Source organism: Aplidium turbinatum, chromosome 1 (genome assembly GCF_918807975.1).
Source record: "Aplidium turbinatum chromosome 1, kaAplTurb1.1, whole genome shotgun sequence".
In the NCBI taxonomy this organism is placed as follows: domain Eukaryota; kingdom Metazoa; phylum Chordata; class Ascidiacea; order Aplousobranchia; family Polyclinidae; genus Aplidium; species Aplidium turbinatum.
Window position 1 is genome coordinate 59,850,116 of NC_137472.1, and position 14,317 is coordinate 59,864,432.

General features: G+C 37.0%; 1 protein-coding gene across 1 annotated transcript; it reads right to left on the minus strand.

Moving 5' to 3' along the window:
* Positions 1–1,362: 1,362 nt before the first annotated feature.
* Positions 1,363–10,481, minus strand: LOC145773030 (glutathione hydrolase 1 proenzyme-like). The gene is made up of 10 exons (XM_082584774.1): positions 10,384–10,481; positions 9,185–9,380; positions 8,400–8,603; positions 7,567–7,676; positions 7,116–7,255; positions 6,526–6,713; positions 4,622–4,713; positions 3,473–3,636; positions 2,527–2,640; positions 1,363–1,558 (listed from the first exon to the last, which is right to left on the minus strand). Exons 1-10 carry the CDS (start codon positions 10,415–10,417, stop codon positions 1,409–1,411), a joined length of 1,392 nt encoding a protein of 463 aa, XP_082440900.1. The 5' UTR covers positions 10,418–10,481; the 3' UTR covers positions 1,363–1,408.
* Positions 10,482–14,317: the final 3,836 nt, after the last annotated feature.

Below are 14,317 nucleotides of genomic sequence, written 5' to 3' on the forward strand. Positions count from 1 at the left end.
TTTACTAAACTAAGAATTGATTTTTACGAAAGAGAGGCAGGGAAGTCATCAGAATGTCAACCTTCAATAATGTCATCAGCTTGCGTGACTTAACAGGCTCTCATCTCTTGGCTGGGCAACTGACGACTACACTTTTGATGAAGAAACTTACTACGAACAGACCTTATTATAAAACCAAGAAAGTTTAAATAATCCAATAACTTTTTTATGCTAACATTTTGTATCATTGTTTATCACTTTTATTATAGCTTGTAAATGGAAGTAAATTCCTTTCTTATTGACCGGGGCTTGATTAGTTTACACTTTACTATCCTGTGTTAGTTGCATTTCTGATGGGGTTTATGCACCTCGGAGCAAAAACATTCGTTGAAGGATAAGGACGTTTTGCTGCTTTTTTGTTTGTATAGCCACAGGCGTCTCACGGGGCCTGGATGCATTGTCAAGAAAAATTTATCGATTTTTTTTGTTTGCTGCTGCAGCACTAATTTTTTCTTAAATCTGACTTGAATTTTAAATATTTTGTAAACAGTTAAAACTTATATTTATTGACTCATTGACTCAATATTATTTTTATTGCGCATTTTTTTCAACTGTCTAATTGCACATCTGGTAACCTAATTTATACTACCGGTAAGCTAGTCGACTTTCATAAAAGTTCGAGCTAATTTCTCAACCAGGAAACTTTGCATATTTCCTCTTCCTACTGGTAGCACCTCAACCAGCGTGTTCTGATTAGATCACGTTGGCTACGTTGTAATGCCTGGTTTGTTTCACACTTAGCCTACTGATAGTGCAGCTTACTTAGATTTCGATAGAACGACCAACACGGCGCAGTCTTATTTCTGAAGGAGCAAAATAAGTCGGGAAATTATGTAGGCTATCTGCTGTTAAAAAAAAATAAACAGGAACAGCGCAAGGTCCGAGTTTTGAACAAGAACTTTAGCCAACCATCCGTTCCGTGTCTGTCTTGCAGCTAAAGCTTTACAGATAGGCCTTCCGTATTCTTTCCGTAAGCTAAACCTAATTTTTAACTTTTCCTTTTATGAATAAGAATTTAACCCTTGCTTCTGGTAAGTCTGGATCCGAAGTCTGATCCGATCACACCAAAGACTACAAACACCGTTGTGTTCTTTCGTGCACAGCAGTAAGAATTCCTCATCGGCCTACGCCCTACATGTAACAATTTGAACTCACAACGGTTGCGCAGACAAAATACGCACAACCCTATAAAACGTATTGAGTATAAAATTGAAATGTATTTCATATCTTTTTACAGTGAAAATTTTCAAACAAATTATATTTATAATGTTACTCCATTTATTACCAATGATAAACATCTAAATTAAACGTTTAAATAAATTTAATCTAGTAAAGATTATTTTAAAGCACAATGCGATTACAGAATAGTTCAGTAACCAGCGGGGTATCCTCCCTTCCTGGAGTCTGAAGCAGCTTGAATCTTTCCATCTGGAGTAACAACCACAGCCTGTACAACAGCAGGAGTGACACCTGCCCTCTCCATTGTATGACCTTTCCTTGCCAGGCCATCGATGACCTCCTGTAAGAAAAAAAGTTCAAAGATAAAAAAAAAAAACAGAATAAACAACATAACTGAATTCAGAAAATTTTATTTTTGTTACGTTTTTTCACTCATACTAGCTTATTGGTTAGTCCTTAACTCGTCAGCCGCAATTCCAATTGAAACCAAGCGGCACCAGGGATTGCTTACACTTATACATCTGAAGATGAATGTGAAGACAGTGTAGTTTTCGAAAAGTTTGCTGAACATGAGTTTAGTATTTACAATTTGGGCTCTTTATTTCTTGATTACAATGTGAAGCTTTTTGAAATTTGTTTTATTCTGTTTAAAGTATAATTGTTTTGTAAATTAGACTGTAGAACAGCTCTTCTTTTATGTTTTTTTGTCTAGTAGGTATTGATTGAATTTCTATCTGCTGATTGGGAAAGCTTCTGGCCGAGCTTAATCCTGGCAGTTTCCCATACTTGTAGAGGCTTTGAACCACTGACGCAGGCCCGTCACCGAGTTTGACAAAGTGAAGTTTCCGATCGTTGAAGTCTTGTTGCCAGGAAATTATTCTATCCATTAGATGCTGCTGAATGGAGAGCAGTCCTTAACGTGCTTTGCTCAAGCGCACATCCCGAGAGTCGAACCAGCGCCGCGTGATCTTGAAGCTTCTTCGTTCCAGAAGTCACGCGCTAGCCAACTGAGCTATCGACTGTCTCTGCAGTTTTGTGCAGATGATTATTCTAAGCTTTTAAGGCTAACGTAAAAGCGACACCATCGCGATTAGAATAACTTTGACACTCAACAAACAAATGCTAGCCAAGGAGCATGACTTCACAAATCTTTTGACGGCACACAGACCTTTTCTTAAATCTTTACAATTAAAGCAACATTTTTCTTGTAATGTGTCCGAAATTGTGTGCCACTCAGTGCCAAAAATCGATTTGTTACAAATAAAAAAAACAGTTTTTATTTTTGCATACCAAAGTATTGCATGCTACCTTTTCAAACCCTTCTTCAAAAGTAGTAAGGCTTGGCATCAGTTGATTATGCAGTCTTTTCATTTCCACACTGCTTCCAACGTCCATGTCAAAATATAAGGAATTTATAATGGTCTGTTGATACAAACAAAAACAAGTAATTTATCAACACTAAAATTTACAAATAAACTAAGGATAACTTTTGTGACTGACAGCTGTACAACAAATAGGAGCTAAGCCCAACCCACAAGGAGCTGCAACACTTTTGAGGACACACTACAGCTGCCCACGTAGCAATTGTCTACCAAGTTTTTATTTTATTTATTTTTTATTGTTTTTTCAAATATTTTTTGCTTGTTCGGTCGTAAATAACACATTAAACTAAAACTATGTCACTTTTTAAAAATACACATCCAGTGTATGTTTACGTATACAGTATATGATGTATGCTGATCTACGCACAAGTACAAGTTTTTTCTTTTTTAGTAATTTTGCTTGTAGCCTACTAGAGAAACAAGCTCGGTTGTTCGGTTAAACGCCCGAGTTTGTGAACAAAAAACAGCAAGGGCGAGATCAAGCGGCGCTGGTTCGACTCTCGGGGTGTGCGCTTAAGCAACGCATTTTAAGACAGTTCTCCATTCAGGGGAAACTAGTAGATAAAATAATTTTTAGACAACACTTCAGTCTCGGTGACTGCGGCCTGTGCCAGTGGCTGAAAGTCTCTACATGTATGCAAAACGGCCAGGATTAAGCTTAGGAAGAAACTGTCTTCGTCGAAGGATAAAGATTCTCACAATTCCAGGACTAAGCTCGCACAGATGCTTTCATACGTAAATATAAACAACAAAACGTTGCAGCATCCAAAATTCTTGAAGTATTGATTCAAATATTAACACCGATAATAAATTATTTAGTTAAAACTTAAGTAAGTGACAAAACAAAAACCCAAACTGTCCTATCTACTTACCAGCGCCACTGCCGTCGGTATCTTTGTACCACCTGACCCTCCAACTACCATTCTAACTTTGTTTAATTGTTTCTCTTGATCTTTTTCCACCAAAATGGAAGGGCTCATGGTGGACAAAGGTCGGTTTCCAGGTTTGATGAAATTAGTGGGTGAAGGGGGAACACCTCATGAAGGAAACGTGAATCGGTTATCAGAGTAGATTTCCACTCACATAGAACTCCGATGTTCTGATATTACACTTCAGTTATTATTTTACTTTTGTTTTTGGATTTGTATCCTTGGAAATGTTTGTACTATGCAGCGCGACCAAAATTTGGGCCAGGGCTGGATTGAATTGGGCCACGAAACCTATTATTGCGAAAGACTTGCACAGGAAACTCAAGTGATACGATGTTCAATGTCGGACGCGAAAGTCTTTTCAACAAAAACAAGTGAATTCGAAAAATAACAGGATAAAATTTTTTCCATGAAGAAACCATACACGCCGCTTCATAGCAAATAATTCCAGGTTAATGTGACAACTGATTATTTATTAAATTAATTGTTGCACCGCACCACATCATATCAAAGTGATGTGGCTAATTTGGAGCGCATCCATAAAGAATGGAGCAGAAGCATTTTTAAATCTTTGCAAACAGTTAATTTCAACAAGTTGTTTTAAAATCTTCAGTAGGCCTAGCTTTATATGAATCCGATAAAAATAATTGCGTATTGTAGTATTTGATTTTTCTAGAAATAGGGTACAGAAGTTGCAAATAAAAGTGATGTGAGGATGGCAGCATGTTAGATATAGATCCGTTGAACTTTTATCATCGGACTAAGAAAGCTTCTTTGAGAGCTTAATCCTGGCAGTTCGTAGTTTTGCTTAGGCCTACTTGCAGATGCTTTCAACTACTGACGCACAATCGCCACAGAGTTTTTAACAGAGTGAAATTTTTGGTTGTTGAAGTATTGTTGTTAGTAAATTATTTCATCCACTTGGTACAGCTGAATGGAGAGCTGTCCTGAAATGCATTGCTCAATCGCACCCTGAGTGTCGAACCAGCGCCGCTTGATCTTGCAGATCATATAACATAAATATTGATGAAACATATTATAAATGCAAAAATTTTGTGTTAAAAATATGTTTAGCTATTTTATTGAGCATACCAAAAGTGTTGGTGATATTTGGGGAGGAAAAGTCATCCATAACGTTATTGAAGAGTATTCCAGTCCTTTCTCCAATAACTTTGCTTCCGAAACTAAATGTTTGAGTTGTACAAACTAGACACGTTATAATCATCTCCTTCAGACTTGCAAACCAATCATAGGCTACTTACACAGTGAACAAGTTCAAAATGGTCTGAAATTTAAGCTTTGTAATTTGGAAATGCTAAAAAAGAGAAAATTCAAACAAATTTAAAAAGCATGAAATATGGTTGGTTTGGTTTTGATGAAATATGAAAGATGGAGTGAAATTTTCAGTTGCTCGTATATGATAAACATGCAGTGGCGTATCCTGGTTGGTTGAGCAAGGGAAGCAATGAAACTCGTGGGGGAATAGAGCGTGCCGAAGGCACGTGTTTTCTAGGGGGGTCCGGGGGCATGCTCCCCCGGAAAATTTTTGCAAAATTACACTCAAATAATGAATTAGGCCTATACTGCTTTCTGGAAACACTTTTAGGGCAATTTTTGTATGAAATTTATTAGCAGATAAACAGCTATTAACTTATTAAAGGTAGCTCTTACACACGAACGGGCAAGGGGCAAAAATGCGACTATAATTAGAGAACACCAAAAACTCAGCTACAAAGTCAAGTCTAGCTTAGACCTCACATATCCTGTCTTATTCCAAAGTCTATCCAGCCAGGATAACAGTGTAAAGCCAACATTTGGCTCAAACTTTTGCTTACAAGGCCGATATTATAACCATAACAGTGCCCTAGATTTTCTCATTACATAGCTCACTGGCACAACATCCAACAGAGCAGAGTTGCCAGACTATGAAAAAGTCTTAAAGCCAAAATAATACAAAGAAAAGGCCAAAACAAGAAAAACATTAGACAAAAAAGGCCAAATGGATATATTTACCTGTTTCTATCAAAAATAATAAAATTTACATATATATTTTATAACTTGTAGTGGATTTTAATAAATTCTAGCAAAAATAATTCTGAAAGTAGCCCAAAAATAGCAAGTTAGCCTATAAAAGTAGCGAATGAGTTTTGATCCGCCACATTACGAGTATTAAATAAGTATAGAACATGTATTGAACAATGTTGAATATGGTTTCATCTGGTAAGGTTACAATATTAGAAAAATATTGATTATTATGCATTTTGAAAAGTTATTTAAAAAAAAACTAATTCGCGGAATTTGGCTAATCTGGCAACCCCGCGACTGGAAGCAATTTTTAAATCGCTTCCAGCGATTAGTTAAAAGAAACGTAAATTGCGAAAACTTTGCGCTGCTTTTTTCCTTTCTTTCAAACTTGTTTCTTCTTATTGCAAAAACGAGAGCAACGGATGCAATACGAATCTTCGCTTCCGTTGGCTTCCAACTTTTTTAAAATTAAAACCGAGTTCAAAATCATACGGGGGGCATGAGTTAAAAAACCGTTCTAAATCGCATTTAGGTAAAGAAATTACGAAATCGTTTTACTGAAAAATATCAGCTTCTCTTTTTTCAATTTTGACAGGGGAAGCAATGCTTCCCTTGCTTCCATTGAGGATACGCCCCTGTAAACATGACCTAAGTTAGGCTACTAAATTCCTGAATAGTTTCGCATATGTTAGTACATGAATGAATTTAAACAAGTGTTTTAAATCATACGCGTCTTGTATCAAGGTCCAGCCTTTAATTCAGGGCTTTAGTGTAGCGTCGAATTCGTGGGGTCTGAGGGATTTTTGACTGTTCAGAGTCGGAGTCGGCCAGTTATAAACGGAGGAGTAGGAGTTGTATATTTTTGCATGAATCCAAAGCCCTGGTTTAATTGGTATTGGAGCCAAATAAGTATTCTTCCTACAGCCCTACAAACTAGCCAATTTGGCGCGTTAGCGTATTCCGATACTCACTAAAGGTTGATGGTGCTTGTTAATGCAACTGCATCCCCGTTTGGTCCCACGATACTGAGGTGGGCAGTGCCATGATCGTCCGGTACAACAAAGTCAGGATCATAGTGAGCTACAGGGTAAGTGCGGGAATCGTCAATCTTTGAGCGTATAGCATCAGCGTACCAATCTGCTGTCATGTTCTTGACAAGCTGAGATTAAATAAAGCTAAATTTATTGCTGATTTGGAGAAAAAAAAAATGATTGCAAAAAATCATATTGGTTCAAAGAAATTTTGGAAAATTGTTTTTTTTAAAGCGAAATTGACACAGTGGGTTAAACGTATGTGAAGCAACAAGGAAATGTTTTTTATTAGTTTATTTTGCTATATTTAAAACTATACACTATACACTATATTTTGTAATATACAATGCTGAAACTTTACAACATATATGTATGTAGGAGATCATAAAAATCAGTCGCTGAAGTGATGACTTATTTATCTGCTGCTGTGTATGATCTCTACAGGATGCACAATGTTCAGCTCTTACTCAACCATGTGGACTACTACTTCCAAAAGTTGGTCTATTTCCGCTGAATAGTAATATGTTAACCTGAGTAACTTGTGGATTGTCTCTGTCGTCACCTAGTGAGGATCGTTTGGCGTATGCAAATCTGAATGCTTCAATGATGCGATGATAAGCTAGTGTCTTGGCTTCATTACTTTGTAAGTCTTTTGGAGAAAAGTTATAACCTAGAAAAAGACTGATAGTAAACATCGCTTGCTTGAAGCTTTTTTTATTTTATCACACTTATACATCATATTTGTAGTAGACTGCTGGTTGTTGGTTAATCTGAGTAAAAAAAAGCAACAGAGCCAAAAAAACAGAAACCAGCCTCATGTTTGGCGTTCAGAAAGAAAATTGTTTTCATCATCAATGCTATAAATCATATGATAAAAATGTGATGATTTATTAGCACTTGCCATGAAAGCAATTAGTAACATGGGTTTGCGTTTTAACCATCTTGCTTCTTAGTTATTACGTTATTATCGTCGTTACGTACCATCCAATATATTCAACATAAGAGTTAAAACAGCTCCACCTGCAGGAGGTCCGGGAGTGAATAAGATCTTATTGTCAATCTTTACAGAAAGCGCGTCTTTTATTTCCGCCCTGCAAAGATGCACAACATATTTGAAACCAAGCAAATCGTTGGCCAGAGAAGAAAACTCTTGTTACGTTTTTTGGCAATAATTTAAACTTCCAAATTTATTTTCCTACTGGTTGTGTATATTTACGCCGATGAAGCATGCGCTTCTCAAACTATTTAAAATTAGTAGAAGAAAGAATGCACTTGGCTTTACCAAACAGAGCAGGAGTTTTGCTGATCATGGACGATTAGACCAAAGCTTAACTGCTCTTTTGTAGCCCTATCCTCTCGGTGTTGCATGAGAAGGATGATAAAAGGCTCAAACAAAGTGTACGAATGTAAATTCTTATATGAAGAACAGCTTCTTGTCTGATTTTAATTAACAGGGAGCTCGTCTTTCTTACGCAATCCAACAATAGGTAAGGATGTCTCGGAGCTGTTTTTTTACTGCGTATAGTCTATCGCTTGTTGGCCAGCCACTCTTTTGGGGAATACTAATGGGATTAGAAGATTGTATGTGTGCCCGCTTTGTTCTCTGGACCATGCTGGTAAATGAACTAGGCTAGAAAATATACTATTTTTGCATGGATTTAATGTCTGAAAATGAAAGTACTGTAAAGCTCGCAGACATTGAATCAATAACAAAAGAGTGATTTGCGAACTGGGTGTAGACTATAGGTATTTGTATAACGCGTATTTAGCAGTCAATGTAACCACGCGAGATTTAAAGACTATAATAATCTTACTTATAATTGTTCAGGTCTTTTTCGGTGATAATATTATCGCCATAAGCATCTTCCAAATCTTGAACAATATCTCGAGCTAACTGCCCTTTGTAAAACGCGTCACTTCCTTCGTTAGCGATGGTCTGTAGTGTCTTGACTAGCTGTGGGCGGTAGACAATGTCACCTGCCACTTTAATTGAACCGTCCTCGTTTTCAAACACTTTCCTGCAAAGAATGGCAATTTACGTTATAGCCTACCACTTTTTGTTTGTTCAAATGCATTTAGTACTGTATAGTGGTAGGCTACTATTCACTGAAGATTTACGTTTTTATTTATTCTATCATAGGCTAACCGCTAAGTTATGGATTGGATTGGTGAAAAAAGGAAGTCAATCAATCAATCAATCATTTTATTTTTCGTCATTAACGCGTCCCGGACGAAAAAGTCTTTTGCTCTACAGTAGGCTATAACAAGCTGAAAATGATAATGATGAAGTTATGTGTACAAAGCCATAACCAGTTCAGTTTCTAACGTTTCGTCAGCCAACACGACTAACTGTGCAGCAATCACTTTCAATATGTTGTTATGGCTCAACATCAGATCAAAAAAATAACACAATTGCATGCTGGCATTTGCACAACACATTAACCTCTTAGTGTAATTTCTTAAGAATCGAAAATTATATTCTCAATAGTTGTTGTAGGCAGGATAGATTTGTTTGTGGGCAATTATACTTATCAGTAAATCATTAAGCTTTATTGCGTTTGGTATTTATTCATTATTTTGCATCAAGCAGGCTACATACCACATGTTAAGAGATCTATCTTGAATATTTTGCTTTTTGAAAGCTATCATTTTTGCCAAAGCAGGAGAAACCTCTACCCCATCTTGTGCCATCTTTATTGATGGACAAAACAATTCTTTCCATGGTAACACACCAAATCGTTTATGTGCCTCCCAGAATCCAGATATTTGTCCAGGAAGAGCTACGGACAAACTTCCTGCCATTGAAATAACGGGATAATATTAGGATACAAGTTGTGGCTAAGGTACTGCAGCTAGGGGCATTGAGAAGACTAATTCGGCTCTGTCCTAATTTCTAACAAACAAAGCACCAGGCACCACTACAACAAGACGTTATATAATTATATGCGGTGTTTTTTCCAGTTTCAGATCCAGGTGGGAAGTTTCCGGGAAGAAAAATTATTCCAGCTCAGATACAAAAGTACCCCTTGCACCCACCTGCCAATGCTAATTATCATAGTTAGCTAATCTGTTTGATTTCAAATGAAAACTCGATCAAACGAGAACTGATGAAAAGATAACTGGGAACATCGAAGGGGAACTCGAACAAATGGGAACTTTATTGAAAAGCTTTGATCTTGATACAAGTCCGTCTTGTGTTAGCTTAAAGTAGAAAAGTTATTATTTTGGACCGGTAAGTTATCACAAATCTTATTTACTGGTATTCTAAGAGCCAGAAGATCGACAGGGTACTTTTGCATCGGAGTCTGGAATGATTTTAGGAGTCCGAAACCATTTCAAGGGCCCACGAACTTGAAGAAACCACCTCGTGTTTGTTATATATGATGCGTTTTTCTCAGCAGTGTGGCCTTATTGGTACTGGGACCAAATCATCTTCTCAACGACCCTGCTATAAGAACTATGCATTTTATGCATGCAGGCTGTAACAGTAGCCTGAAAATAAATACTGTAGCCAGAAAATAAATACTATTCTCGTGATGCGAATTCCCATTGCTTAAACAATACTAAATATACAGTATATCAAATATGGATTTACCGCTTAAGTTATGCTATACGTAGTCGTAGTAGCCTAACTTTAATTTTAATAATGAAATCGAGGGCAGTTAGTAGTTTATGAAGTCTACACATTCTAACATCTGCTTTAGAGGAGAGTACAAACTAAAACGGATTTTTTGACAGTTTAAAATCACAACACAAACATATCCAAGATAAATGAACTATTGTGTCCGAGTCCAACACCTAAAACAGAGAGTTCAGGATTTCCTTTGAACATGTTTTGTTCTGCTTTTGCAGGAGCAATATCTCTCGCATTGATGAAAGTAGCTTTTCCTGTTGTTGCGTTGTAGATCGTCATGACAAATCCTCCTCCAATTCCAACACTGAATAGAAGACGAGAACGTAATAAAGGTTTACATACCACAAATACTAAACATCGAACGAGGCTGTTCACCAGGCATGTAGTTCAATGACACGAGACCTTCTTTTGGTGTGACGCCAAACGAATGATGAGTTGACTCGCGCTAACTATGAAAATACGCAAAGACATTGAAGTTTAAAAAGCTTTATTTCCAATTTGTAAAGTTCAATTTGATGTTGTCTGTTTTTAAGATAAGTTTGTATGATCAGAAAGGTAGGCCTACACTAAATGATTGACTACATTGAAACGACGCAAAAACGATAAAGACTAACATCAAAAATGCGTCATGGTGAGATATAACTACCCTACAACTAATTTATTCTTCTAGTTGCATGGCTAGCTGTAGGCCAAACGGTAGATGAGTTTTGGGATTTAGAAAACTTAGGAATTTAGGAGATTAGAGGATTGGGAATTTGGCAGATTGAGGTTTCAGTGAATTCGTAATTGGGAATAATTACAAATAACCTAATATCCCAATCCACAAACCCCCACCTTATTCTTTCCAAGTCATTTGATTGTTTATCTGGTTGATTAACTCTTGGTCTGACGAACTTTAAACAGTTATAACAAGAAAATAACTATCAACTACCTCGAAAACAAACATCAAATTTATCAGCTTAAAATCCATAAAAATCCATAAACTTTGAAAATTTGCATTATAATACTTTTGCATAAAAAGCCAATCACTTTTAACATACAGTAGATTATTTTTTGAAAAAAAAAGCATTTTGAATTTAATCTGACACAAGAATGCTTGCCTGTGACAATTGATCATTCCAACACAAAGCATCGCTGCAATGGCTGAATCAACCACAGATCCACCTCGCTGGAGAATGTCTCTTCCAACCTCAGAGCATGGACCAGCATCACTTGCAACAGCTGCACTTTCAAATGTTGATGAATGCGAAGGTGTAGGCTTTGCAGGACCGATAAGTGTCATAATAAAACTAGTTTTCTGTATTTCAAAGTACAAGCAGACAAGCCATGCAATTCCAATGGCAAGTCCAAAAGTCAACACCCTCTGGCAAGTTATATTGTGGAATTTGTTCTAGAAAGGAAGTCACACAATTGCATCATACAAAAATTTTCATTCCAATAATTTTACTTTAATCCACTACGTGCTTTCACAGCGTCACTCTAAGCATACCGTATTTACTTGATTGTAAGCCGCGGCTTATAAAGTTTTTTTTTTCCATCATGTTTGCGGCTTATATTCAAAGGCGGCTTACAATCAAAGGCGGCTTACATTTTTTCTTTTTTCTTTTTGCCTTTTTCCTTGTCGACTTTGCCATAGATGTTTTGCCGCACTGCGTTGTCTGATGCCGACAATTGTGAAGTTGTGACGTGCATTTTAAATTGTCACATGCATTAATGACGTGCATTCGAAAGAAAAAAAGGAGTTGTCAGTTTTATTTATGGTACTTAACAGTAAACAGTTTTAGCTTTGCGTGTAAACAGTATTTGCGGCTTACATTCAAGGGCGGCTTACATTAAATTTTTAACACAATCACATGCGGCTTACAATCAAGGGCGGCTTACAATCAAGCGCGGCTTACAATCAAGTAAATACGGTAACTAGAGTTGTGAGTTCTTTCAAACAAGGCATAAGTCTAACAACTGAAGTAGGCCATGCTAATTTGGTTTCTATTATTCAAGCTCAATAAAGCACTAATTTCCAGGTCATGGAAAATGTTTAGCCGCCTTTGGAAGCGTTAGTTTAAATAAATTTGTATGAACTGAGCAATGACATCATAGCCTACAGTTTCCTGATTGTGTTCATATACTTTTCTTCCGAACCGCGAGACAAAGTTAATATTTCTGTATTTCGTCAACAAGCTACCTGCACTGCAAGTAAAGGTGTGACGTACTTAGTGGAAGTATGACGTATATCGTAAACAACCTACCTTCAGCCCATGTTAATGCAGCATGATGTGGTATGTCTATAATATATTTAATAGTCGCTACTTACAGAGCAAGGTTAATCTATTGGCGTAAGTAAAGTCATTGGAGATCTTGTGTTGTAGCAGTTTGCATATGTATTGTATGGACTTTGTGTCTTGATGCAAATAAATAAAAACAAATCACATACCACTCCATCGAATGCTGCAGAAGTTATGAATGATAACCAAGCTGCCATGAACTACGACTGAAGGATGCTGTAGTTTTTATTCTGTCACTATTAAGTGAGAATGGAGTGGAATGGTATAGCAGAATAGCAGAGAAGGCGATGGCTTTACAACAATACGAACCTGGTTTGACACCTGGTGGCTTAAACTGTATTATTGTAACTGTCTCCGCCGCCAGTGTAGCCAAATCGTTTGGCATCCGCTGGCTTCGATCAGTCTTTCAACAAGGTTGATAGGATCTCCATTCTGTTTTGTCCTTTGCGATGTTTTGCAATCGATGGAGATGTGGTGTGCTGAGCAAGGATCCCAGGCCAGCTTTTCTGATGTCAGATCTCAGCAGTTGTAATAAATTGGTACGGTGACGTCCGGTTCGGCCTTGGTACTTTTTGCTGCCAATTATTGCAAATTCAAGGGCTTTCTGAGGAGGTGAGTCCTGGTGAAGTCTCAGAATGTGTCCAAACATGTTCCATCTCATGGTGGAGATCTTGCAAGACAATGGTTCACTATTGCATATTTTGTATAGATTTTTGTTCGAGATAAGACTGTTTGGCCAAGTATGACCAGTTATGACACGTAAATGTCTTCGATGACAGGCATCCAATCTTTCAAGACTTGCTTTGGTAACAGACCAGCTATTACAGTTGTAGATCATAATTGGGATGCAGTACGCGTTGTACAATAACTGTATATTGAAAAAAACACCTCTCAACTCTAACTTCGCTCGTTTAGAATAGACAGGGGTTATTAACGCTAGAACAGTTTTTTTGTTATATGTACGTTTGGGTGAGTCATCTTTATTTTGGAATATCATATTTTTCTTTGTTTAGGAATGCTCAAGTAAATTTTTATCATATTGATGGTTTTAAAACACGATCGTCCTGCGCAGCCTGCTCGGTCAATATAATGCGTTTGAGCAGGGTCGCTGAAAGAATAATTTGTGTTCGGTATCAATGAGACGGCTGGGCCCCCCAAACAAGGCATTTTTAAAGAAAGCAAAAGGACTAAACAGAATATGCATTATGCAAGGCTACCATCGTTCTTGTCACTCAAATAGTAGCCTACACAAGTAGTTCAAGCTGTATGAAACATGTTAGACATTAACGTAAAACTCACCTTAACACCTTTGTTTGATGCCTCCGTGGTTTCATATTTAACGTCATCCTGAGCATCCTTTGCAGTGCTTCTTCGAATCATTGCTTTGCTTATGGCCAGTTTAATTATTAGGCTACAATCTAATACCGATTAAAATTGCTATCAAAAATATTTGTCACAAGTTGTCGTCATATTTTTGTCAAATGTTTTTGTTTTGTGTTGAACCCAGGTTTACACTAGAATAATGGTTGAAGATGAAATGATGGATGACACCGATAGGCTAAATCTATTCACAACAAATTATGCCGTAGTATGGGAAATCGTAAAATTTGTAATTGCCTTGGTTCAATAGTTTCTTTTAGAAGACACTGACTGCTGCCTACTCCACGAGATCGTTATCTCTGATTCGGATGTCGCACTTCAGTTAACTTTCTAATGTTCCTTTTGTACATATGGACGTACTGCTAATGTTGTATTTTCTATTATTATACATAGACTACTGTAGAACAGAATATGGGACTATCTTGAAATAAACTTG

What these genes read in the sequence shown, in the direction of transcription:
- LOC145773030 (XM_082584774.1), bottom strand. Translation starts at nt 10,417, where the DNA reads ATGTTCAAAGGAAATCCTGAACTCTCTGTTTTAG. An exon ending in TCCTGAACTCTCTGTTTTAG is followed by an intron (nt 9,381 to 10,383) that starts GTGTTGGACTCG and finishes TTTCAATGGCAG; the next exon opens with GAAGTTTGTCCGTAGCTCTT. An exon ending in ACAAGCACCATCAACCTTTA is followed by an intron (nt 4,714 to 6,525) that starts GTGAGTATCGGA and finishes TCAAACATTTAG; the next exon opens with TTTCGGAAGCAAAGTTATTG.